This window comes from Colius striatus, chromosome 13 (assembly GCF_028858725.1).
Source record: "Colius striatus isolate bColStr4 chromosome 13, bColStr4.1.hap1, whole genome shotgun sequence".
NCBI classification, from domain to species: Eukaryota; Metazoa; Chordata; class Aves; order Coliiformes; family Coliidae; genus Colius; species Colius striatus.
This window is the reverse complement of record NC_084771.1, coordinates 2,749,231-2,775,702: the sequence shown is the minus strand read 5'-3', so window position 1 is coordinate 2,775,702 and position 26,472 is coordinate 2,749,231. Positions and strand designations below refer to the sequence as shown.

The 26,472-nt window shown below is 50.2% G+C and overlaps 1 protein-coding gene across 1 annotated transcript in view; it reads left to right on the top strand.

Annotated features, from left to right (window-relative positions):
- The window catches only part of GABRE (gamma-aminobutyric acid type A receptor subunit epsilon), a 37,405-nt gene extending 24,928 nt beyond the window's left edge, over nt 1-12,477 (top strand). Inside the window, exons 4-9 of the mRNA XM_062006597.1 lie at nt 2,544-2,764; nt 3,325-3,407; nt 4,717-4,854; nt 6,288-6,440; nt 11,066-11,268; nt 12,184-12,477. Coding sequence (XP_061862581.1) covers nt 2,544-2,764; nt 3,325-3,407; nt 4,717-4,854; nt 6,288-6,440; nt 11,066-11,268; nt 12,184-12,477 — 1,092 coding nt within the window. The remainder of the gene's footprint in view (nt 1-2,543; nt 2,765-3,324; nt 3,408-4,716; nt 4,855-6,287; nt 6,441-11,065; nt 11,269-12,183) is intronic.
- The last annotated feature ends 13,995 nt before the right edge of the window (nt 12,478-26,472 follow it).

Sequence of the window (26,472 nt, the reverse complement as noted above, 5' to 3'; positions counted from 1 at the left end):
TAGAGGCAAGGCAGCCAGCTCAGCTAGTCCGTTCTTCCTCGTGAATAGCTGTGCTAATAATAGCCCCTGAAATTAGATCAAAGCACAGGACAGTGACAACAGCTCAGATCTTTCAGAGGTAACTGAATGACTTGTGTGCTACACCTTTTGCTGACTATGAATGGCACGTCAGGAGCTCTTTAATGCTGATCCCTTCTGAAAATCTGGCCTTGACAACAAGTACTGAACTCCTGGGACAGCTGACCCTGCATTGTCCCCAGCGTGGGTTATGGCAGACCTGAACGCTGAACTCCACAGCAGGATGTCTAACCTGAGCAGCCAGCCCAGAAACAAGATCCCACAAGTGATTCCAGCTAGGAGTTAGAAACTGATAGTGGCATCTGACAGGGGTTTATCATTGCAATTTGGGTTGCTTTCTCCTGCATCAGAGATATTGCTTTGGAGGATCACTGTAAGCTTATTCTGGCTCAAATAGGATTTGCAGAATAGGGGAGAATGTGCCAAACGTTGTGTGATTTTGGCCTCAACAGCTGTCAAGGAAAAGAAAATGGCCCCAGGCAGAATAAAGTCAGCCCTCCCCATGTATGTCATTCCTGCCATTACCTCACCTTGTCCCTTCTGTACCACCACTTCTTTGACTGTGGGCTCTGTTTCACTGTCTCACAGCCTGGTCCTCGCCTTCATCACCACATACTCTATGTCCAAGCAGTACTCAGCGTGATCCAGAGCATTCAGACACTGGAAGGGGCTCTCCTCAGCTCCTGTTTTGGGGCAGTGGCTGTGCTGGTGTGCTTGGCTGTGAAGGCTGCTGCTAGTCGAGCTCTGTGTCTCCTCACCTCCGTTTGGAATGAACTGCAGGGGCACCTTGATCGTGCTGCATCTGTCCCCATTGAGAGATAGGTTAGGCCTTCATCCCCATCACCTTTTGCTCATCCCTGTGTCTAACCAGGGTGAAGGATCACTCCTTGACTGCCTGAGGCGAGTGCTCTTTTCTGACCGTCTCATTCCTATGCGAGGGATGTTTTCGGATGCAGTCACTCACGGCGGGTTGGCCGGCGGTGCTGCGAGGACAATGAAGCAGGGAGTTATGTGCTGCCCTGCTCTGCCTGCCCCTGGCAGGACACACTGTCCCAGGCATCTATTTTAATGGCAGGGTTTGTGGCTCTGAAGCAGCAGCCAGGGCAGCGAAGGAGGATGTGCTGCAGTCATAAAAATACCACCCGAGTTAAATCAGAAGAGGAAGGAGGAGAATGAGAGAGAGAGGGATGCAAAGTCAGGCATCCTTCATCTCTGCCCACAGGAGACAGGGAGATGATGCCTCTGTGGTCTTGGGGGTTTAACAGGAGTGAGAGGGAGAGAAGCCCAAGCCAGAGGAGCTGTCAGGAGCAGGTGACAGTGAAATTGGTTTTGGGGGACCTGGCTCAGACGGCCATGGAGTGCCAGACATGCTCCTGCATGGCACTAATTAGCACCTTCTCAAGCAGGCTGAAAAGGAGGGTAAGGAGCAAATTGGCTCAGAGCAGCAAGCAGCAGAAGAGTGGGCTAATGATGTGAACTCCTGCCAGTCCAGCCCAGAGAGGAGCTGCCTCCCAGAAGTGCTAGTTATGGGTGAGCTGGGACACCAAAGGTCCTCATTCTGGTGAAAACTCTGTCTCCTGCCTGCAGACTCAAGATTTTGAACTGGTTTCACCAAGAGCTGGGTCCATAGCAGCACCTGCCTCAGTTACCTTTTCCAATCTTCAGCAAGGGGTATCTGCCCAGGAACCCTGGTTTTGCTTATAAATGATTTACAGTATGAGTCCTACAGCAAGGGATGGATTCTCACTAGGTTTATGCACAACACTGCTGTTGCTATATGTACAAATCAGGTGTATGGAGCACCTCTGGGCTAGATGCTAATAACAGAAAGAGCTGTCTACTTGTCCTCTCTGGTGAGCTGGTGAGCAGCTTTCCTTGCCTGGGTTTGAAAGGTGAAGCAGCTGAACTTAGGACTGGATTCATCCAACAGCCACACTGTTCCTTCATGCCTGTGCTTTTAAAGGAGTGTTTGGCTGGTGTTGTCCACCAAGGGGAAGCCAAGCCCTTGTTTATATCTTCTTGGCTTTCTAAGCATGGATCAGTCCAAACATGCTATGATTCAGCTCACCAGTCAACACACAGAATCACAGACTCAAGGGCTGGAAGGGACCTGCAGAGCTCACTCAGTGCAACCCCCCTGCCAGGGCAGCAGCACCTAGAGCAGGGCACACAGGAACCAGCTGGGTTGGAATGTCTCCAGAGAAGGAGCCTCCACAGCCCATCTGGGCAGCCCCTGCCAGTGCTCCCTCACCTCAACAGGGAAGAAGTACAGAGTCTTTGGCTCTTCCTAAATGTGTCATAGGTGTTCTGACCCCAAGCTAAAGACAGCCTGGAACGGTGTCAGCAGTCACCCACACCTGCTCCCAGACTTAAACAGCAAATGTGGTGACCTGCAGACCAGAGGACAGAGCTCTGCTTTGCTTGAATACCTCTCACAAAGACCTGTTCCTCCTTCTCTTGCCCAGGAGTACACCATAGATATCTTCTTTGCTCAGACCTGGTACGACCGGCGCCTTCGTTTCAACAGCACCTTGAAGGCCCTGACGCTGAACACCAACATGGTGAGCCGCATCTGGATCCCAGACACCTTCTTTAGGAACTCCAAGCGGGCTGATTCCCACTGGATAACCACTCCTAATCAGCTCCTGCGCATCTGGAACGATGGAAAAGTGCTCTACACGCTCAGGTACAGCCAGAAGGTACTTTAGCTGGTTGCTGAGCTGAGGGAACAGGAGCTGGTCAAAGCTGAGGAGGTGCTCTGAGTGGTGGGGGTGTCTCCCAGTGCTGCTGGGACAACAGAAGCAGAACTGGTTGTAGTTGGATGAAGGCTTCCAAAGCAAGCAAACTGCTTTTCTGTATCATACCTAGAAAAAAAAAGCCAGAAATACAAATGGTTTCCTGAACCATAAAAGTTCCTGTTCCTCAGTCCAGCCTTTTCATTCTGATAAGAAACATTTGGCTTTTGTTCCTCTAAATTCTCACTCCCATAAATGAGTCTGAAAAGCTCCCTGAAAAGCTTTTGGAATGTGAAAATTAGATGGTGGTTTTTTTCATCACTTTGAAAATACCCAAACATATGTTTTGCTTTGCTGCTGTTGTCAAATGTTCCTGCAAACAGACTGATCTTCAACAGATTAGTGTTTCTCTCTCAAGGAAGCGAGAATCCCTCTGTCACACTGTGCTGTTGGAACCAAACCACCTTCAGCAGCACGAAATCTCAGTCTCATCTCTCTCCTCCTCTCTCAGGCTGACAATCGAGGCTGAATGTCTGCTCCAGCTGCAGAACTTCCCCATGGACACTCACTCCTGCCCTTTGGTTTTTTCCAGCTGTGAGTATACAGACTTTTAAAATAGCCTTAGAAGGCAAGCAGAGGAAGCTGAGTAGAGTAAAACTCTTCTGGTTTTTCACCTGATGTCTGTGACTCTCTTGCTGTCATGCCCTGAAGCATCCTCCCCGTCCTGGGCTTGCAGAGGGACAGATTCACAGCACCTCTGAGTTTCTCAGTTTGGCTGGATGGTTGGAAGTGGTTATTTCACTGACCCTCTGGTCACTCTACTCAGAATAAACCTTTTATCTGGCAGACAGATGGCACCCATCCTGCCCTCTGGGAGCCTTCTTTCTGCTTCTGCTCTCTGAGAAGACGGCTTGGCTTTCCAGACCTCAGCCTGGAGTCAGGCCCACTTTCTGCACCCAAGGCAAAGAAGGAGTGCTCACACCTCCCCTCTCAGTCCCCACTTGTCCATTGCCATCAGCAATGGTAATTTTCTGTACCAAGAGATTCCTGTCCTCGTGCACTGGTTGGAAAGATGATTTAGTCATCTTAGCTTGGGTTTGCCTCTCCCACTTCCTCTGCTGCTGAAGAGATGCAGCTCACGTGGCTCTGAGGTGCCTCAGATGGAGGCAGCACGCTGAGGAGATACCATTCCCTCATCTCCCACCATCCCTCACTCCTTGCTAATTAACAGTACGTGCCATACATGCTTGATAATTGGAAAAACACTTCTAGTTAGCTGCCAAGCTCTTGCTCCTTCCCCCTTCTGAGGAGCTCTCGTAGGTGTCAAGGTCCCTGCTTCACAGTAGGCTTGCCTCCTTGTCAAGAAAGTCAGAGCCAGGAGAAGCTGTGCTCCAGCCCTCAGGAGCCAGCTCTCCCTCTCCATGGAGAATGCACCCCTTCTTTCTTCATAGATAAAGTGTCAGGGCGAGAGGTACAGAGATGGTCAGAGCAGCCTCAGCCCTGCTGCCTCCCATGCTGACAGCTTTGTGTGCCTGGGAAAGGAGGGTGGTCATGGGGAGCAGTGGCCCCATGCTGCCCCAGGCAGCTCAGACCCATAAGGACTGCAGGCTCAGGGAGTCCCCTCACACCAACCCAAGTCTCATTCCCACCACTGCAGTTGAGTGTGGCTTTTCCCATCCCTAGGCTTCGAAGCAGCCCACGAGGGGAGATACTGTCCCTCCTGCCATTGCCTGTGGGGATGCCTGAGGGCATCCACAGCAAAGGCATCAGAAACACCTGCCTGAAAGCTTCATCTTTACTAACCAGCTAGAAGTGAGGTGCCAGTGCTTTTGCAGTCAGGCTGCTGAAGGAGGCAGAGGCACACCAGGCAGTCTTTCATTGCTGTCCTTGCCCCTTTTCCCAGATGGCTACCCACGGGAGGAGATTGTCTATCGCTGGAGGCGATACTCCATTGAGGTCTCTGACCAGCGCACCTGGAGGCTCTACCAGTTTGACTTCACAGGCCTGAGGAACACCTCGGAAGTTCTCAGGACTGGGGCAGGTGAGGCAAAGGGAGACAGCCCACAAAAACACAGAGGAGTCATCAGAGAGCTCCACAGTGGTGGAGAAGGAAGGTCATAACAACAGCAGAGTGAGCTAAAAATAAGAGTGAAGGCATGGACCTTTGCTAGGGGGAGCAGGAGCGATGGAGATGGTGAGGGAAGGGGTAGAGCAGGACTGCTGACATCTGTGAACTGTAGGGTGACAATGCTGGCATGAATGAAGCTATTCCTAACTGAAGGGTCAGGAGGGAGAGGAGATGCAGCTCAGATCCCCTCCTGCTGCAGTATGTGCATGCTGTGTGATCCCTGGATGATGCTCAGGGCTGGGAAAACCACACAGGCTCAATCTTTCCTTCTGTAAAGCTGTGTGGGGCTGATGTATGCTCTGAGAGACGGGAAGAAAGCTGTCTGAAGAAACCTGGAGATGAAGGCCCTTCAGCTCTTCCTCCTCACTATAGCTCTAGTCGCCTTTCCTTCCCACAGACGAGCCTCTTTGCATTCCCACAGGTGGGGTGAGCTCGTTTTTTTAAAGCCCTGTGAAAGGGGCAAGTTCAGGTAGTGCTTCTCCCACTCAGCAGAAAGCTGCTGCTGCCAACACCAGCAGCCAGCCTCTAACTGGGGTAGAAAGGCAGCACAAGCTGGGACAAGGAGTGGTGCAGTGGAAGTGTCTCGAAGGCACCACTCGCTGTCTGATGTTTGTAATTCTCTTTCTTTGGTAATTGCTTGCAAGCTCCATCTTAACCCTGGGCCTGTCAAGTGGCTTTCTTCCAACACTCACTAGGAGCCTCTGAAAAAAAAAAAGAAGAACCTCAGCTGTAAGTTGCCAAATGAGCAATTAGGTTGTAAAGCACCACATGCCTTTTCCAGGGGCAGAACCAGAGTCTCAGTGAAAATGATTGAAGGACACTTCCTTTGTCACAGCTCAGGCAGTTAGCAAGCCAGGACATGTAGCCTGTTACAGCTCAATAGATTCTATAGAAAAGAAACCCTGGCAGCAATCAGCTGAAGATGAATGCTCTCTACAGTTTCCTCCCTGAAACTTTTCCAGCCAGTGTGCATTTCGGTGTGCTTGGACACATAGCCAGGCCAGTACAAATGCAGCCTCTTGGCCACATAGCCAGCCAGGCAGGTAGCCAGTTGGGCAACCACAAACTCACCTCTTAAATTAGGCACAAAGATGTTAAGTCTGACAGCTACAGAGCCAGCCAGGTAGCCAGAGAGTCCACTAGCCACAAAACCAGCAAGCCAGCCACAGCTGCCCACCAAGCTAACAAACTGGGCAGCCACCAAGCCACCCACAAAAATAGCTGCCAGGCACTTAAAACAACAAGAGAAACCTCATCAGAAGCTCTCCACATTCCGAAACTTTGCTGATTTTGGTGCTTTAGGAGGCCACATGCCACGAGTCCAACGTCTCTGTGCTTTTTCCTAGGGGAGTACATGGTGATGACAGTTTCTTTTGACCTAAGTAGACGGATGGGTTATTTTGCCATTCAGACCTACATTCCCTGCATCCTGACTGTTGTTCTTTCCTGGGTTTCCTTCTGGATCAAGAGAGACTCTACGCCAGCCAGGACATCTCTGGGTAAGAGGCAGGTTGCTGCATGCCTGATCCTTGTGGAGCTCCAACAGGCTGGCAGTGCCGGAGGATGAAATCTCCCCAAGCACTTCTTCAGCTTACTGCAGCAAAGTCCACTCCTCCATCTCTCTGTTTGTAACACTATCCTCAAGCTCAACCAAATCTCCATCTGTGCTGTTTGGACTGCTGGGTTATTTGAGGCTAGCACAGCTCTCATATCTTGATGCGAGCCCTTTCCTAGTTGACGGTCCCAGTTGCTCGAGCTCTGAAAGGGAGAGAGAAGGAGTGAGCTGTGGCATTGCAGTGCTGGCCAAAGGGCACCTGTCACATACATGTATTCTCCATTTCCTCGTGGCTTTTCAAGGGCTCAGTGACATGAAGGTTGCAGGGTAATGAGCAAAGTTGCTTGTCTGTGTGCATGGAGTCCCAGGCTCTGGCAGGATGCAGAAGCACGGTGGGTGCAGCCTTTCTCTGTCAGTCCCCCCACAGTGGGAATCCAGGACGTGGCAACAGCTCTGCCTGTTGTTTAGACTTTCTCAGCAACCTGCAGTGGCTCTTTGAGGTAGGAGGAAGCCTATGTTGCTCTGATAGGTGGCAGAGGTCTTTGGGAGTCTCTACTGTGCTTTGGCTGTATCTGCATTTGCAGCAAGCTCTGCACTGTCCTCCCCATCCACTCCACTGACTTTCCCTTTAATTGCAGGTAGCATTCCCAGCCCTGCCTGCAAGCTCCTGGCAGGAGGGAGAGCATCAGCAGGGCCATCAGCATCAGGCAGAGCTATTCAGAGCCCATCTCTTCTGACTATCCCTCCCCACCTCCCTATCAAAATCAATTTCTTTGGTGCCCATGGGGAGAGCAGGAGCAGGAGTGGGGTGTCGTTTCCAATGAAGATGAGGGTACACCATAGTCCATGTGGGAAAGGAAGGAACAGCAAGAGGTAAAATGTTGTGCACAGCTGACACCATTGAGGTGGCTGTCTCAAAAGCCAAAGGCAGGTTTCCCCAGGAGAGAGGCTCCTCTCTGTGGGAAGGGACCTCAGCACATCAAGAGCAATGTATCCTCTCCATAGCCCCTGTTGTACTTAATACAAATGATCCTCAGTACATTTCAAGGCTGCCAGCCTACATTAGAGAGATGTAAAGAGGACCAGTTGTGTTGGCATTTCAAATATATGGGAAGTCACATCACATCTGCTAATGCAAATGCAGCAGGAAAACATGAAAATCTCTTGCCATGCTCCCACACAGAGCCACTGGAGTGACCCCAGGAGAGGGTGGCAGGTGGATTTAGATGAATGCTAAAGAAGGAAGAATGAGTGGAATTCCTGCTTCTTCTCCACATCCTAAAAGGCAGTGGATGAGATCATGATACAAGCTCTTGCAGCAGATCCTTTGTTGGCTCCTGGTACTTTATCTCTGGGAATATGACTGTGAACGTTGCTGCTGCAAAAACAATTCCAAGCCTCATTCAAGTCAAAAGGGATTCCTTATCATCTCCTACTCACCTGCCAAGAGGTGGATAGATTGCAAAGATCTTTCTCTGAAGAATAGCCACAAGCAGGTTGAAAGCTTATGGGTGAGATGTAGAGACTGAGGAAACAAAGGGAACCTGGTCTAGCACAGACCACCTGAGCAAAGGGAGCCTATTGCCAAAGCCTCCTTACTACAGGACACATAGTGCTCACAGGCTCTTGTTCTGCTGAGGGACTTCGGTCACCTGCTGGAAAAGTCACACAGTGAGCTGTAGGTAGTCCAGGAGACTCCTGGAGTGCATCAAGGATAACTTCTTAAGCCAGGTGATAGCCCTTACCAGAGGGGACTTGATGCTCACCAACATCAAGCGAGCTAATCATTGACATCAAGGCTGGAGGCAGCCTGGGCTGCAGTGATCATGCTCCAGTGGAGTTCACAGTCCTGAGGGATATGGGTCAGGCAAGGAATAGTCAGGACTCTGCCTTTTAGGGAAGCAAAATTCCAGCTGTGCAAGTAGTTAGTCAATAAGACCCCCTGGGAAACTGCCCTCAGGGACAGGGGAGCAGAACAGAGCTGGCAGATCTTTAAGGACACTTTCCACAGAGCACAAGAGCTCTCGATCCTCAGGTCAGGAAGGGAAGGCACAAAGCCAGCATGGATGAGCCAAGGCCTACCAATCAAGCTAAAGAGTGAGAAGGGAATGCACAGGCAGTGGAAGCAGAGACAGGTATCCTGGGAGGAGTACAGGGACGCTGCCTGGCCATGTAGGGATGGCATCAGGAAGGCCAAGGGGCAGCTGGAGCTGAACTTGGCAAGGGATGCAAAGAATAACCAGAAAGGCTTCTATAGGTATCTCAGCCAGGGAAGGAAGGTCAAAGCAGGAGTACTGCCCCTGATGAACATGACTGGCAAACTGGTGACAATGGATGAGGAGAAGGCTGAGCTACTCAACAACTTCTTTTGCCTCACTGTCAGCCTCTCTTCCCACATACACCTCTCGAGTGGATGGACGGCAAGACAGGGACTGGAGGAACAAAGTCCCTCACACTGTAAGAGAAGAACAGGTTTGTGACCACCTGAGGAACTTGAACATAAGCCTTTGGGACCTGACAAGATGCATCCCAGAGTCCTGAGGGATGTGGCTGATGTCGTTGCCAGGCCACTGTCTGTGATACCTGGAAAGTCCTGGCAGTCAGGTGAAGGCCCCAGGGACTGGGGAAAGGCTACCTTTTACAGGGCCCTGGGGACCACTGCCCTGTCAGCCTCACCTCTGTGCCTGGGAAGATCATGGGACATCCTCCTGGAAGCTGTGCTAAGGCACATGGAGGTCAGGGAGCTGATTTGAGACAGCCAGCATGGCTTCACCAAGGGCAAGTCCTGCCTGACCGACCCAGTGGCCTTCTGTGGTGGAGTGACTACATCAGGGGACAAGGGAAGAGTTGTCATCTATCTGGACTTCTGTAAGGCCTTTGACACAGTCTCCCACAACATCCTTCTCTCTAAACTGGAGAGATGGGGATTTGATGGGTGGACTTGTTTGTGGATAAGGAATTGGGTGGATGGTCACATCCAGAGAGTAGTGGTCAACTACTTGGTGGTTCAGTGTCCAGATGGAGATTAGTTACAAGTGGTGTCCCTCAGGATCCATACTGGGACCAGTACTGTTTAATATCTTCATCAGTGACACAGTGGGATGGATGCTGCCCTCAGCCACTTTGCAGATGACACCCAACTGAGGGATGCAGTTGAGATGCCTGGGAGATGGGATGGGATGGGATGGGATGGGATGGGATGGGATGGGATGGGATGGGATGGGATGGGATGGGATGGGATGGGATGGGATGGCATCCAGAGGCACCTGGACAAGCTCAAGGAGTGGGCCCATGTGAACCTCATGAGGCTCCACAAGGCCAAGTGCACGGACCTGCCCCTGGGTTGGGGCAACCCCCAGTATCAATACAGGCTGGGGGATGAAGGGGTTGAGAGCAGCCCTGTAGAGAGGGACTTGGGGGTACTGGTGGGTGAGAAGTTGGACATGAGCTGTCAATGTGTGTCTGAGGCCCAGAAAGGCAACTGTGACCTGGGCTGCATCAAAAGCAGCGTGGCCAGCGGGTGCAGGGAGGGGATTCTGCCCCTCTGCTCTGCCCTCCTGAGACCCCACCTGGGGTCTGCCCTCTGTGCAGCTCAGGACAGGAAAGGTACAGAGCTGCTGGAGTGGGTACAGAGGGCCACAGAAGTGATCAGAGGGATGGGACAGGCTGTGAGAGTTGGGGTTGTTCAGCCTGGAGAAGGGAAGGCTCCAGGGAGACCTTGTTGTGTCCTTTCAGTACTTAGAGGGGGCTTATAAGATGAGGGCAGACCTTTCCACAGGGCCTGTAGCAGCAGGACAAGGCATCGTGGTTTTAAACTGAGAGAAGGTGGATTCAGACCAGGCAAAAGGAGTAAATTTGTTCTGATGAGGGTGGTGAGACGCTGGCACAGGCTGCCCAGGGAGATGGCAGATGCCCCATCCCTGCAAACAGGGTCAGGCTGGATGGAGCAACTTGATCTAGTTGAAGATGTCTCTGCTCATTGCAGGGGGTTGGACTAGGTGGCATTCAAATCTCCATTCTAACCTATCTCATTCTATGAGCTTTAACACTGAGCTGAATTCTTCACCCTGGTAGCAAATGCTCAAAGACAAAGGGAGAACAAGAGCAGAGGCCTTTGCATTCCAGGTCTGGTTCAACTCAGACAGAAATAGAAGTCCTCTGTCATCTGAGACATCGCCATGCTTATTGCTGACTCAGCCAGACATGACTGACTGAGTCCCAGCTCACCCATTGCCTGCCCAAAGCCATCCATCTAGTGTCACAGCTTGTCTTTCCTTTGGACTCTCTTCCCATCATCCAAGCTGTTTTTCCTGCCTAGAGCTTTAAGCAGAGTCGGAGTTCCCCGCTTCTTTCCCAGTCCACCTTGGTGACAGCTGGGGTTTGAACAGCTCCTTTTCCATGCAGCAATGTCAGAGTGCACCTCAGGGCCAGAACAAAATGGGACCAGACAGCCAGAGGGATTTCTCTCTCACAGGAGAGAGGGGAAATGGGGATGTTTTAGAGGCTGGATACATGTAGAAGACACAAGTGCTCCTCTTCATTACTTAAACCAGCTCTTTTCTCTCTTAGGTATCACAACTGTGCTAACAATGACCACCCTGAGTACCATCTCCCGCAAGCACCTTCCCCGTGTCTCCTACATCACAGCCATGGACCTCTTTGTCTCTGTGTGCTTCATCTTCGTCTTTGCAGCTCTCATGGAGTACGCTACACTCAACTACCTGGTGGGGAACAAGAAACCAGTTGAGCACAACAACAGGAAAGCCAGGCTGGTAGGTCAAAGGGGCAGCAGAGGTGGGTAGTATTAGAGTCCCAGGCTAGTTACAAATATCCCTTCTGAACCTGCACCTGCTGATGTGGTTTAGTGCTTGATCCATACTGTGTGCTGGGTCTGAGCACCTCAAAGGTGAGACACAACCAGAAAAAGCTCCCCTGAAACAGGGAAGCTCCTGTCAGAGCCAAGCACCCTGTGCTCTCCTCAAAACTGGTGGAGAGTTTACCTGTAGGATGACTCACACAACCAAATGTCAGTGTTCACAGTGATCCACACCCAGGTTCTTCCACGTGTACTGGTTTGATCTCTGTGGATTCCAGAGGTCTCTTCGGTCACAGAGATGCAGAAACCTACTTTCTTTTGTGGTCTATGGGAAGACCTCCTGAGTACGAGGATAGTGAACCCAGTGTGGTCATCATCCTCTTGAGATCTGCCCAAGCTCATGGCAGGTGCTTCTGACACATCAGCTGGAACAGCACAGGTGGAGAGGGCTCTTCCATGAGTCTGATCATATGCCTCTTCTCCTGGGCCAAGAGGTTATGACACACACAGCCCTTCCCCAGCCTTTTCTCCAGCAACTGATGGCAACCAGGAGACACATCTGGACTGTGTGCTGTGTCTTCAGAGACAGCTGGGCTCAGGGGAATGAGGGAAGAGGCCAGGACAGATGAAACCAAACATGCCCTGTTTCTGCCCTGGCTATTGTGGCAAAGAGAAAACTCCCAGTCATGCAGGAAGCTGCCAGGACCCACTATATAACAAGGTGGTGCAGAGATGGAGGATGATCAGGCATCCCTCTCCACTGAACTGCACCCATGCTATGGTTTATTGCCAATTGGATGAGTGTGGGTATCTAGAACCCGTTTTCTTGTCTTTTCCTTCCCTTTAATCCACCTTCCCCTCCTCGTTACAGCCACCTGCCAGCTCACAGGTGATGCCATCCTTTACCACCATCAACATCAACAACATCATGCACTGGCCCCCAGAGATAGAGGAGGATGAGGATGAAGATCCTGGCTCTCCGTGTCTGGAGGGGAAGGAGTGTGAGAGGTTCTTCTGCTGCATTGAGGACTGTCAGACAGGAATGTGGCGGGAGGGCAGGATCCGCATCCACATCTCCCGCCTGGACTCCTACTCTCGCGTCTTCTTCCCCACTGCCTTCCTGCTCTTCAACATTGTCTACTGGATTGCCTATCTCTATCTCTAGCCATTCCTTGTCCTCAGCTGGAATGGAGTAGAGACCAGCAGGATGGGCTTCTCAAGGACCAGAGAGAGCAGAGGCTCTCCCATTGTAGTCGATTGTCAGTCTGAACAATCCAGCGTGGTGATTCCCTCTTCCTGCCCTCTCATCTCTTCTGAGAAGAACCAGACAGCTTTTTTTTTTAGCCTTATAACATATCTTTTTAGAGAATCTACCCTTCCCAAAGCAACACCCTCTCCAGCACCACCAGCATTTTACTCCTTGTAAGATTGCCCAAAAACATCCTGTTCCCCATCTCAAACATTAGGGATTTTGTTCAAAACCAAAACCCTTAATGTGTTTGGTTTTTCCACCCAGTCCTGCTCCAAAATCCCATGGGGAGTGATGGCAGGTGGAGTTCTCTGTGTAGTTAAGACTGCAAAGGAAATAAAGTAGATCTTACAACTCCTGCATCACTTCCACCAGAACAGACCTTGTGGAGTGCTAGAGGCTTGGAAAGGTCAGAAGGACCTGAAAGAGAGCCGAAGTACAGCTTTGCCACAGTAGCTGGGCTTGGGTAAAATGCTTAGAATCTGCCCAGAGAGCTGACAGTGGCACCAATGAGGATGGAGTCACTGCAAGCCTCCACTGTTCCTCAGCATCCCCCATGGATTACTCCACTTGTTGGACCAAGTGGCTCCCAAGGCATCCACCCGCTGAGACGCTGCTGATTCTCATCAGCTGGTGGTGAGCAGCACTTCACAAGTCTGAAGGGCCCATCTGCCTTACTGGAGAAGACTCTTCAGGGCCCATGGTGACATTCTGCTGTGTGGTCAGGACTCTGAGCAGCCTATGCAGCTTACCTTGGCCACAGTCAAAAGAAGGAGAGAGTCCTTATGCTATAAAGACCAGAAGTAGTCTCATGAGCCCATGGTGAGGTAGCTTTCTTTGGGCTGTCTAGTGTGAGCTGGTCCCTGTTGTATGGTCAGTGTCCTCCATCAAGCCTGTGCTTGGTAGTAGGTGCTGACCTGAGAAAGGGGATACTAGAAAAGGGAACACCATCAGCTGCCAGTGCTGCACCTACCACTGATGGGGATGGAGCTCAGATGTTTTTCCTTGCTTCTTTTGTTTAATAATTACATAAAAATCCCCAGACTTCACTAAAACTGTGACTGACTCCTCCCAGTTGTCACCAGTACTTGGCCCTTGGTAGATTGCAGGAAGGTGAGACGTAGTGAAATGGTTCCTTATGATCCATCTGAAAGGGACAGAGAAATGCATAACACAGCCTCACAAAGGAAGAAACTGCATGATGGAGAAGATGAAACTCGGGCCCAAGGTCCATAATGGGTATATCAGCTGCCTCCCCATTTATACCAGCTGCTGCTGTGACCCACAGCATGCCTGTGAAAGGCAAGGTGCCATTCATAGCTACTTACCCACCGTGTCAATTACAAACAACAACAAGATACCTTCAAAGCCAGCATGCTTTAGAAACAATTAGTGCTTACAAAGCTTGTCAGGGGGAGAAAGGAGAGAAAGAGTTGAGAGCGAGCGACTCACAGGCCGGCTAACAGGGGCAGGAGGTTTTACATCTTCTCAGAGAGCAATTTAATCTGGTTTAAAGGTGGATTTTGACACTGTTAAATCTGATCTGAATAATGAAGTGTCATGTTTAATTCATTCATAAATACAGCCTTACCTTGGTGCCAGAGGAACAGCTAGAGCACCTAATTAAGTATACAATAGTACAACACCCAGCTAAGTATAACCTAATGGGGTCAGCCCAGCATGGCTCTGGGAGGGGAAATGGTGCCTGTCTAACCTGTTCCAGCTCTTCTTTTAAAATACCAAGTAAGAGATAAAGGTTACCCAGAAGCATAATTTGCTTAGCAGCTTTTGAAAGGATGGCAAGAAATTATGGCGGGCGGTTCTCGCCGAGGAAATTGATTTGGCAAAAGAATGATTAAGGAGGTTCTAATTAGAGGAAATTAACCGAGGAGAGAGGGGGGGAAAGAATTGTTAAGGAGGTTCTAATTAGAGGAAATTAATGTTTTACAGAGAAAGACACAGAAAGGGAGATGTCTAAGAAAAGAAGCAAAACAAGTTCCAGACAAGGAGAGGTGCTGGGTGACAGTGCCGAGTCGCAGCCAGGCGGGTTGATGTTCTGCTCCCCAGAGCAGAGCACCAGGAGCTGTTAGACACAGAAAAAGCTGCTCTGACTCAAGCACAGAGCGACAGGGAGCTGGAGGAAACGGGGTGCTGTGATCTCTGTGGGGAGCCAAAAGGAAAGAGCATCCTAGCTGGAAACTGGCTCATGCAACAGACTGAGTGAAGCGTGTCTTCACATGGCAGGAGGCAGCTGCTAGTGTGTGCGTGGGAGGGGGCACCCGGCTGCAAAGCAGGGCCTGTGCCAAACATGCTCATTACCAGGAGGGTGGCAGAGAAGGTGTGCAGGCAATGTAGGCTGCAGGGAGCACAGGCAGCAAAATGTGGAAGGGGAGCATCAGAGAAAGGGATGGTGGAAGGGAAAAGATTCACGCCCGTGTGCAAAGGAGTCCAAAGACCTGACTGTAGCTTCAAAGCACTTGGGAGCTTTGATGGACACAGCTGGCTGTCCTGGGCACAGGAGTACAGACCTCAGCCCTGAGAGCAGCAGCTTGTTGCAATGAGACCTGTACAGAATCAGCCAGGAAAGGAGCAGGGTGTACGAGCCACCTAAGAGGATGACAGGGACTTGGGCAAAGTAAGCTTGGAAGATTATAAGATTTCAGCAAACAAAGAAGAAGATCAAGCCAACACACACACCCCTAGGTATTTTAACTAGCAATGGAGGATTTGACAGAGGAAAATAGCCTAGCGTGGGCTGGAGCACAAGGAAGCTGATTACTAAGGCTGGGGAAGGAGGAGGGAGGGGGCTTTTTGGCTTAGGGAAATCTGTGCCCATCATAAATAGCTCAATAAATAAAGGCATGCACAAATTCAATCATGTTTTTTAAGTTTCTACAGTGTCTCAAAAAAGGAAAGGCAAGAAAAGCCAAGAAGAAAAACCTGCCAGTGCTTGGAATTACTTTGCAAAGCTCGAGTTTCCTGCCATCAGCAGGAAATCCAGGGCACAGGGACATCCAGGAGCAGTGTGTGGCCCTGCTCAGCAAGGCAGTGGGAGCCCAGCCCCACTGGTCCTCTCCTAGACCAGCATGAAGCACCTGCTTTCCCTGCATGCTGTACCTTCTTCTGTCACACTGCAGTGGGTAATGGCACTGCAGCATCTTTAACCCAGGGCAGTTGTTGCCTCTTCACTGCAGGGGACACAGCTCAGGGATGGGGTTGGGCCATGCCACAGCAGGCAGAAGGGATGGAGATACGTGGGTGGCTGTGCTGCCTCCTCCTCCTGTCATGTAGGTTTTGACTTTCTTCTTCACCCAGAAGGCTGGTGGAGGAGCTCTGTGTATCTACATCACAGGCTGGGCTTCCCTCACCTGCTCCCTGCCTTTCCCAGCAACCTACCTGCAGCACCTACAGAGTATCTCTGTCAGACAAGTTTCCTTGCTGGTGGCCTGAGAGTGCCTGATGCTGGCCACCACAGCTGACCCTGCAGCAGAAGGACACTGCTGTGAGTGCAGTCAGTTCCAACTCTTGCTGGACAATCATCTCTACAACTTCCAGGATGGACAATGAACTCATCTGTCATATCTGCCTTTGGGCTGTGCTCCAGTCTATGGACACTCCCCATGTACTGTTGCTAATGCCTTGAAAACTTCATGCAGGAGTATAACTTCTGTCCCCTGGGCTTGATAAAGCTCTTTTTCCAGCAGTGCCACAAGTCCAGCCTTCCAGTATGAAAGCTGATTGTGTTCTTTCAAGGTGGAGTGTGAGCAGACGTTGCAGTGGGGTGAACTAGAAGCTCAGCTGCAGAACCTGCAGAAGCTGTGTCCTGGTTTCAAGAAACACAGTTCTGAACTCCAGCAGAAAAAAAACCCAATTTCCAAAGGGAAGGAACATTCCCCTACCAAGGTGGAGACAAACACACCCAAGGATCCAGAGGCACCAAGTGGAGAATCATCACTTGCATCAGAGAGCTCTGCAGCTGCTGTGGTGTCACGAGGGGCTGCAGCCTGGACTGCTTCATCCAGCTTTTGAGGACACTGAAGATCTTCCTCAGAGACACGGTCTCATAGCTGAAACAAACACAACTGAAATTCACTGAGAAGACTGGAAGAACTGAGGGTGAAGCTGGCTGGGGGTAAAGGCACACCACTAAGGACCTGTCCTTCAGGAACTCTTGTGGGATTTTGTCCTTGCTGGAGAAGGAAGAATGGCACTTGGGGACTGTGTTCTTCACGTGAATGGTGTCAACATCAGCAGTGTGACCCACTGCTGAGCTGTCTGCTGCCTGCACCACTCAGGGCTCAGTTCTGGGGATAGTTCTGTTTAATATCTGTATCGATGATCTGAACAAGGGCACTCTCAGTGAGTTTGCAGATGGCACCAACTTGGGTGGGAGTGTTGATCTGTTGGAGGACAGGAAGGTTCTTCAGAGGGACCTGGCCAGGCTGGAGCCTTAAAAGGACAACTGTATGAGGTTCAACATGGACCAAGTGCCAAGTGAATTACAAGGACGGCAGGCAACATCACAAGCCTGGGGCAAAGTGGCTTGAAAGCTGCCCAGAAGAAAAGGACCTGGAGATGTTGGTCAATAGGCACCTGAACATGAGCCAGCAGTGTGTCCAGGTGGCCAAAAAGGCCAAGGGCATCCTGGCTTGTATCAGAAATAGTGTGGCAAGAAGGACCATGATAGTGATTGTTCCCCTGTGCTGGGCACTGGTGAGGCTGCATCTCCACTACTGTGTCCAGTTCTGGGCCCCTCACTACAAGAAGGACACTGAGGGGCTGGAGTGTGGCCAGAGATGGGCAATGAAGCTGCTGAAGGGGACACTACAGAGAAAAAGTAGAGCCCCAAGCTCCTGCCACCCACCAGTGAGATATTTGGAGCTATGAATGAGCTCCTTCCTCAGTCTCCTCCAGACTCAACAGCCCCTTTCCTCAGAAGGAAGATGCTCCAGTCCTCTGAGCATCTTGGTGGCTCTGCCAACAAGTTTTCTTAGGAAAAACCCTTGTCAGGGATTGGAATAACCTGCCCATGGAAGTTGTGGAGTGAGCATTACTGGAAGTATTTAAAAGAAGACATACAGACATGGTTTAGTAGGGACTTGGCAGTGTTAGGTTTACAGTTGGACCTGGTGATCTTCAGGGTCTTTTCCAGCCTGAATGATTCTATGATTCTAACATCTGACTAGTGATAGGGGCTGGAAACATTCATCTCAGCATTTAAGTGTCAGAGTTTCTGTTAGGAAGATGAAAGTGCAGAGAAAGGCTGATTTCTCATTCCTCTCTCTCAAATCCCTGTCATTTCCCTCCACATTATGCCACATAAGGGATGATTTTTAGACTGTATGCTCTTCAGGGTGAGGTCTCTCCTATGGTGTGTTGTACAGGGCCCAGCACACTAGGGCTTGATCCTTAACTGAGATCTCTGGATGCTACTTACTATAGACAATAAACAACAGTATGGACTACCTGTCTTCAACACCAGAGAACAAGAGGAGTTGCTTTAAAATGACATTGCTCAAAACCCATGCCTGCCTTTTCAAATCACTGTAACACAAGAGGAATCCTTGCTTAGTGCCCTCAGCCTGTTGCCACCATAAAGGAAATACCCCAAGAGCTTCCCCAAGACTTGTAGGGTGCCATTAATATGTTGTGGCCTTGACTTTGGCTGATGAGTTTTGGGGTGGCCATAACAGAAGGGAAAACCCCAGCTCTGAAGGCATCACCCAAGAGGCAGCTGGGCTCTGCACTGCTCAGAGAAGCTGTGTGGTGGCTGAATCCAGCCCTAGGTCCACACACCACCTGTGTGAAACCTTACCCCTTGCTCCTTTGGAGAAGCAATTATTAGTAAGCAATTATTAGTAATGCCTGATGTGCTAAGGAATTAACTGGCCTCTTGCTATCCTTCCTGCAAATGTTGTCTCCTTCCTTCAGTGCTGACTCCCTGCCCACATCCTACATCACCCCACCACACTGCTGGCACCTCATCAGCCTCGAAGGTCCCTGAAAATCTCCCATAAACATCCAGTTTACCAAGGGCAGAAGGAAAGGAGGTGTTGATGCTAATGAAAAAGCCCTCTCCCAGCCATGGAAAGCACCACAAGGTCATCCTAGCACACAAAGCATTGCATGAGGCCTCCCTGAGGATGGCTTGCTGCCCTAAAAGACTCCTCCATCTCCCTGTAACCCACGTGTATGTCATGAACTTGGAGGGGAATGTGGCCATGCCCTCATGTCACCTCACTCGTAGCACAGAGGGAAGGCTGAGCCATGTCCAAGAGGCCACCTCCTGCTCCCTTCTGTGCTCCCCATCTTTCTCTGGGGGCTTTTCTGAGTTTCATCCTGCCCCTGTACCCTGTCCCTGGCCACCCAGGGTTCTCCCAGCCCGGGAGGACTGGGGTCAGCGTGCTGCAGGTGTGGAGCAGGGCCATGGCAGCCCCCCTGCCTCCCCCTGTCACCATGGAGACCATTAGGCCTCGGTGCTGACGTGCTGGAGCTGTACAATCACTGTGTTTCTAGCCTGTTTTCTTTCTCCCCCCACGTTTGAGTGCCAAAGGGAGGCACTGTTATTTTTATCCCAAGGGCAAGGAGGGAGGGTGTTGGTTTGAGGGTGCCTGTGTGCCCTGAGGGACCATCACCCAGGGAAGAAGCTGCCTGCAGGTACAATTCACACCAGCCCTGAAAGGGAAAACTCCCGTGCTCTCTCTCTGGCACACCTTATATCCCTGCAAGCTTTGACAGGCCTCAGAATGCCAGAAACATGAAGTGGTGAAGCACAGAGGGAGAAGAGAAAGTTATATTAAGTCGTTACTTTTTATATTCCTAAAATACATTCATTATAATCTGCCTTGCTCTTAATGCCTCAGATTTACAGGCTTTGGGAAGACTGAATTTAAAGAGAATGACTGTAGCCAAAAACCTTTCAAGCCCTGCAGGGCAAGGAGAGGAAGACGTGAACTCTTGTGCCTGCACTGGCCCAGCGTGGGTGGGATGGGAGCTGGCACCCCAGGCTTGTGTCAGGGTGACTGCCACACTGCTCCAATCTGTTGCCTTTGGCTGCTCTTGGAGAAATGGCTTCAATCACTCACCAGCACTGCACAAAACTTGTGGCAGCCCATTAGAGGCAGGAGGTACTCGCTGTGATGCCTTGGAGCATGGCTAGGATCCCAGGGTTCCCATCAGACTGGGTTAGGAAAGCCAGGTATCCAGGGGAAAATGCCCTGTTGCCTGCAGAACTTCAATAAAGGAGTGTCTGGGAACAAGAAAAAATGGTTTGGTTTCTTTTAAGGACTGTGCAAGTGAAAACTGACTCAATTTGCTGTTAGGGGAAGCTCAGGTCTTTCAGGCTGGTGGTGTTGATTCTTTATGTTGTTGCCTGGCATGATTGATTTACCCCTGGCATCATTTACCCCTGGCATCATTTACCTCTGGCATCATTTACCCCTGGCATCATTTACCCCTCTCTCCTTGTTTTTTCCCCTTCCCCCTACATCTTCCAAAAAAGCAGAGTCCAGGCCTCAGCCAGCCCAGCCCCAGCTCTGGCACCAGCTGAGCACATCTGACAATAACAACACTGCAGGATGGAAGAGAGCAACCCAAGCCTTAATAGTTTCTGTAAACAGGTCGGCATAGCAACATCTCAAGGGAGCTCTCTCCATGGGGTCATTTCTATTCACTTTAAAACCCACTTGGGCTGCTAGAGTGGTATAAAATGGACTGGGAAAAGCTGTTAATTAGGATTAGCAGCTTCAGGAACATCAAGACACGATGCTCCAAGCTGAGCCATTTATAGAGAGAACTCAAGCCCCTTGGCTGTCTTCTGAATGGAGTAACAGGAGAGCACATGTCAAGGCAGACAACTTTGAAATCAGAGGGCAGAGTGACCTGGTCATCTGTCAAAGAAGGCTCCTACTCTGGCTGCTGAATGACACTGCAGCACCTTTCCTATGACCAGCTCACCCTTTGCTGGCCTCAGGGGGTTGGCAGGTCCAAGATGCACCAGCTGGCTGTACAGGAGCAGGGGAGAAAGCATGGACACATCTTACCAGTACAAGTTACACGTGGTGTGAAGTCCACAGGGCACATGGTGGGTGCCCCTGGGTGAGGTTCCTGGATGATACACACACCATAATGTGCTCCAAGAGACAGTAACCGCTGTGGACAAGAGACAGCACCCATGGGTGTCATCAAGCTCCTTCAAGGCCAGCCACAGACTCCATGGAAAAACAAGGTGGTGACTTGTGTTTCACAGCTGTTGGGATATGACTTTTATTCTATTGCCATAAGCAGCCTGAAAGGCTCAAGGAAAGTGGTAAATCCCTGACACAGAAAGCCAGCTTTGCAATAGCTTGTCACACACATGAGCAGAACAGTCTGCAGGGAAAGGCTGAGCCATTACCAGGATGCTATTGGGCTGCTTTGGATTTCTCCTGTGTTCCTGACCCTGACAAACCTCCTAAGGCAATCTTTTCTGACACCTCCCCTTTCTAAGTGCAAGGTGAAACACAGATGTCTCACATTGTTTTGCTTCTCTTGCTGTTTTCATCTCCTTGGGGTAAAACAGCACCTGAATCAGAGCAGAGCCAAAGGCAAAACTTCCCATCTGGGAGCAGGGTACCAGCTTCCCTCACACATCACTCCTGCAGAAACAGGTCTGGTCAAAGACATACCCAGCAGCAACTCAGGCATTCACATTGCAATCTGCTCTTCTAGCTTGTTGTGGTTTAGGCCCATCCAGGAGCAAAGGACCACGTTCAGCCACAAGTAGCAAGAGGCCTTTGGAATCCCCCAAGGACAGAGAGGGCTCAATCACCATGGACAAGACAGGACTACTCAGCTTGGGGAAGTAATGGAAATGTCATTTCATCTGCCTCCAACCAAAACCATAACAAACAGAAATAGCCAAGCAAAGACAATACAGAGTAGGGGGATGATGAAAGTGCAACCAGCCCTTTAAGATCCTTTTTCCCTCCACCTCTGCCCAGGCTCAGAGCCCTGAGCCCAGTGCCATTACCCCTCCAGTGTGAGATGAGGGCAGGGAATGGCAGCTGCAGACTGTCCTTTGCTGACAGCTCCTGCTGCTTGTCTGGCTTCTGAGGAGAAGGACTCCTCTCCAGTCCTGCCTTGCTCTAGCACGGGGCCCTCCCATGGTGGGCAGCCCTGCACAGGCTGCTCTGACCAGACACTGCAGCTCCACTCCATTTCCTTCAAGTCGGGGTTCAAACCACTCACCTTCTCTGACATGGCATCTCCAATTCTCTTCCCCTGTGGCACAGAGTCTCTGTCTCTCACTGCAGGCTGCAGGGGTGTCTCTGACCCAGCGCTGCTCCTCCTTTCCTTCTGACTGCAGGCTCCACATGGTCACCATCTCATCCCACTCTTCCACCTCCTCCTACACATTTCACATTTCCATTCTTAAATCCTGCTGGCAGAGGTGCCAGAAGGGCCCAGCCAGGCTGGAGGTGGGTCCCAGCTCAGAGTGAAGGGAAAGTCCAAACTGTTTATGTGGGCAGCACTGCAGCCCCCTCCCCGTCACCCACACAAACCCATCCCATAGGTCACACAGCTCAGGCAGCCATGCTTTCAGCTTTGTCCATCACAAGAGGAAAAGTCTTTTACCATGTTGATATCCAGACCAGCTTCAGGCTTTTTAAGGCCTGCACTCTTCTCTCATTTTAGCCACAGAAACTCCCAGTACCCTCAAAGAATATGCATGGCAGCAGAGATTCACCAGGCCAGAAGAGCAAAGTCCCTACCTGCTGTGGTCCTTGCCATAATGGAGATCTTCTAGTGCTACCCTCAAGGAAATGTCCTTCACCAACCAAACCTTCTGTCACAGATCTTCAGCCAGCCCCCAGCAGCATCCAACAGAGATCAACAGCCCAGGGGAAAAAGTCAAGACAACGTGTGAGGAGAAGAAGGTGTAGGAAGAATTTAGTAAGCTATCACAGCTCAGAACAGCTTGTGCAATGCTAGGTGACTAAACCTGTGAGCAAGACCATATGTTGGTGCTTTGGCCAAGCAGGTAGAATGATAGGATAGTTTGATTGGAAGACACCTTTAAAGGTCACCTAGTCCAACCCCCTGCAATGAGCAGGGACATCTTCAACTAGATTAAGTTTCTCAGAGCTCCATCCAGCCTGACCCTGAGTGTTTCCAGGGATGGGGCATCTCCCATCTCTCTGGGCAGCCTGTACCAGTGTTTCACCATCCTCATCAGAACAATTTTACTCCTTTTACCTAGTTTAAATCTATCCTTTTTCAGTTTAACACCATTATCCCCTTGTCCTATTTTGGCACTAAACCAAGAAGCAAAAGGAACTGCAAAACTCTTGTGGAACCATCTCAGAGTCCCCATCTGCCCCCTCTGCCTAAAACCAAAGTCTAAAAGCTGAGCAGAGAAACATGCCAAGCTCATTCAGGCATTTCTCATTAGTTTCCCAAGATTTCTCAATATTCTGCTCCTCAATAGATTCATCTGGCAGCAAATCACAGACGAGGGAAAAGCACTAAACCACCCAGAGAGCACAAAGCGACAACACAAAATCCTGACACACAGGGAACCTTCTGGTGAGTCACCCTCTTCCCTTTTTCCCTTCTCCTTTTCCAACATTGCTGGCAGCCCCAGGAATGTTCCTTGCAGCCTGGAACCAGAAGACACCTATTCCTGCTGCAGGCATAAATCAGTTCACTCTAGAGAAGCAAAGAGGTGAGACTTTTAGTTTCATTGTACATAAGTAAAGGAGGAAAACAGCAATGGCAATCTTTGTATCTCCCTATTTAGGCACCTTGTATGTGCTCTTCTGAGATTCATAGAGTCATAGAATCATAGAGTGGTAGGGGTTGGAAGGGACCTTTAGAGTTCATGGCCCAGTTATACCAAATGCATGAAATCAGTAACTATCCCGTTCCCAAAACACTCGTCATCATGTCCAATATGATACCTTTCCCCCAAAAAAGCCAAGCCATGCCCAAACAACAACAGCAGCAACAAATCAGACAGAGAACATGCTTTTGTCAGTTCTTCAGGTCCATGTGTGGTGGTTTAAGCTCAGGCAGCAACTGAGCACTGTGCAGCTGCTCACTCCCCCTTCCCCCTCCCAGTGGGGTGGGGAGGAGAACCAAAGACAACTCACACTCATGGCTGGAGAGAAGAACAGCTTAATAACTGAAATACAGTCACATGTAACAGAGAGAATGCTAAAACCGTAATAATTGTTATTAGAATGAAAAGGGAGATAAGAGAAAGGGAAATACAGCACAGGAAAGGCAAGTGGTGCCCGATGCAGGTGCTGAGCGATGCCCCAGCAGCTCCCCAGCAGCTCCCCCAGGTCACACACTGCCCATCATGGCCCAGGGCATGGGACAGCCTGTGGCTGGCTGGGCTCAGCTCTCCTGGCCATGCTCCCTCCCAGCTTCTGGTGTACCTCCTCATCCCCAGAGCACAGGAAAGTGAAACACCCTTTGCTTAGGATAAGCACTCCACAGCAACAACTGAACCTCAGTGTGTTATCAGCATCCTTCTCACACTAAATCCAAACCAGCCTGTGCCAGCTCCTAGGGAGAAAATTAACTCTGTCCCAGTCAAAACTGGGACAAACAGTGAGGCTGCAAAGGGCAAAACCTTTAAGAGGCCCTGATGGCTTTTGGAGAAGGTCAGAAAAAAGGGATGGGATGCAAAGAAGGTTTATGTGTGGCTTTGAGTGCTCTAAAACCCATCACTCCTATGCTCTTTGCAAGTTGCTGGGCTGTGAAGGTGCATCCTTGCAATTCCCATGCAAGAGCCTCACTGCAGCCCTGCTTGGTACTCTCTGCTGTGCTCCCAGGCAGAACTGAGGCTTGGATGGGTAGTGCTGACTGGATTCCATTGCTGTCCCAGGGGGATGCTCCATCCAGGTATGGAATAGCCTGTGGCTAGCTGGGCTCAGCTCTCCTGGCCATGCTCCCTCCCAGCTTCTCGTGCATCTCCTCACTGGCAGAGCATGGGAAACTGAAACATGCTTCACTTAGGATAAATGCTACCTAGCAACAACTAAACCACAGTGTGCTATCAGCGTTATTCTCACACTAAATCCAAACACAGCCCCTTACCAGCTACTAGGGAGAAAATTAACTCCATCCCAGCCAACACCAGGACAGTTCCTGAGATTAGGTTTGTTTGATCTGCATTGATATTCACAAAGTAACCCACTTCTCCCTTGCTGAAGAGACCCAAATGTCTGCTACAGAGGCTTCACTAAGCCATTAGTACATGGTGCTGGGTTTAGGGGTTACAGGGTCATCATTCCATGTGGATCACAGGTAGCCAACAAGCATTTAAGACCTGAATTTATATTCAGCACCAGTTCATATATCTGTATTACAGGAAAACTGGGCAAGCTAGAACATAGGTCAGCATATTTCTAATGTGGTTTCCTCAATAGATCCTTCATCTCTCAGAGAACCTCAGAATTTGACCTAAGGTGAGGTCCAAGCAGGGCCAGCACACCTCATCTGAGGAAGCTCTGCTCCTCCACTTCCACCAGATGCACAGAGACTGCAGGCACATGTAAAGGAGTTGGTTGTTGGCTCCTACAGCTCCTCCAGGGATTAAAGCCCTCAGTCTTCAAGACTCAGAACCCAGCAGGTGTTATATAGGGCTACTTTCAGGGCAAGGCCCACATGTTGGCTTGCCAACATCATTATCAGACTCAATAGCACATGTCTCTATAGCCATAACAAGCAAGACCACCAAGAACTGTCACCTCTGGAGCTGAACTAGGGACACAAAGTTGTGACACATGCTGTGAAGTCTCATAACCAAGTCTTGATTGATCTGATAGAATCACAGCTCACAGCACACTACACTTGGATCATTAGTAGCCTTCATTAGCTAAAACAATAAGAACATCTAATCTGGAACTCTTGGGATCCAAAGGTACAAGAGACTGAGTCTAGATTTGCAGTCCCACTGTGCCCAGGCACAGCACTCCAGAAAGTCAACTCCTTGAATTCAGTGTGTCCCTGGTGCCTGTCACCTTCTCTCTGCTCTGTGATTCATCACATTCAGGCTACTGTCCCTGCAAACTGGGCATCTCTATTGAGTCATGTGCAGAACCCATCCAAAGACACAGGAGGCTGCTTGCCCTGTTTGTTTCATAAGCCACACACACAGAACCACACACACTTTGCCATCAACTATGTGCTGTAGAAACAGCTTTCACCTGCTGATTGTCCAGGCTGCTTTCCAGGGTGATTCTTGCAAACACAGAGTCAGGAGAGACCTGTAGTGCTGTACATGATGTTTGTTCAGGATGGGGCACTGGAGTGTCTGGGGCATGCTGGTTTTCATCATCTTAGTCCAGCCAGAGGTCCAGGTTCTCCAGGAGCTTGAGAGAGGGAAGCAAGAGTGAGTCAGCCAGAGTCTCAAGGGAGCAGAAGTGCATCTGGCTGATACATGCATTTCCAGGCAGAAAGAGGGAGAGCAGGATATGAGTCTAGGAGAAGTTGTACCCCAAAAGGCAGCTGATAAGGCACCTGCCCTCACATGAAGTTCATGACTTTGGATGGAGCAAGTAAAATAATATCCCAAAATAACACAACATTTCAGCCACCTAAAAATGAACCAGAACAGAAACAATTTCTCACTGTGCTCAGATTCCAGAGCAAAGGCAGAGCTCTCTTCAGAAGATCAGACTCTTTTGTAGGCTGCTTGAAACAGACTCTGTGAGGATGAAGCACAGAGACCTCACTTTCAAGCAAGTAAAGAGCCTACTGACCTCAAGCCACCCCTACCAGCTAGCTGTAGTGATTCCCAGACTCAAGCCTGGCTAGAAGTCAGTGGCTCCTACCCAGTCCTACTGCATGAGGGAAGTGGAAGATTGCTCCAGAGACCTCTGGTATCTGGGAGTACATCTTCCCCTGCAACCCTACTGC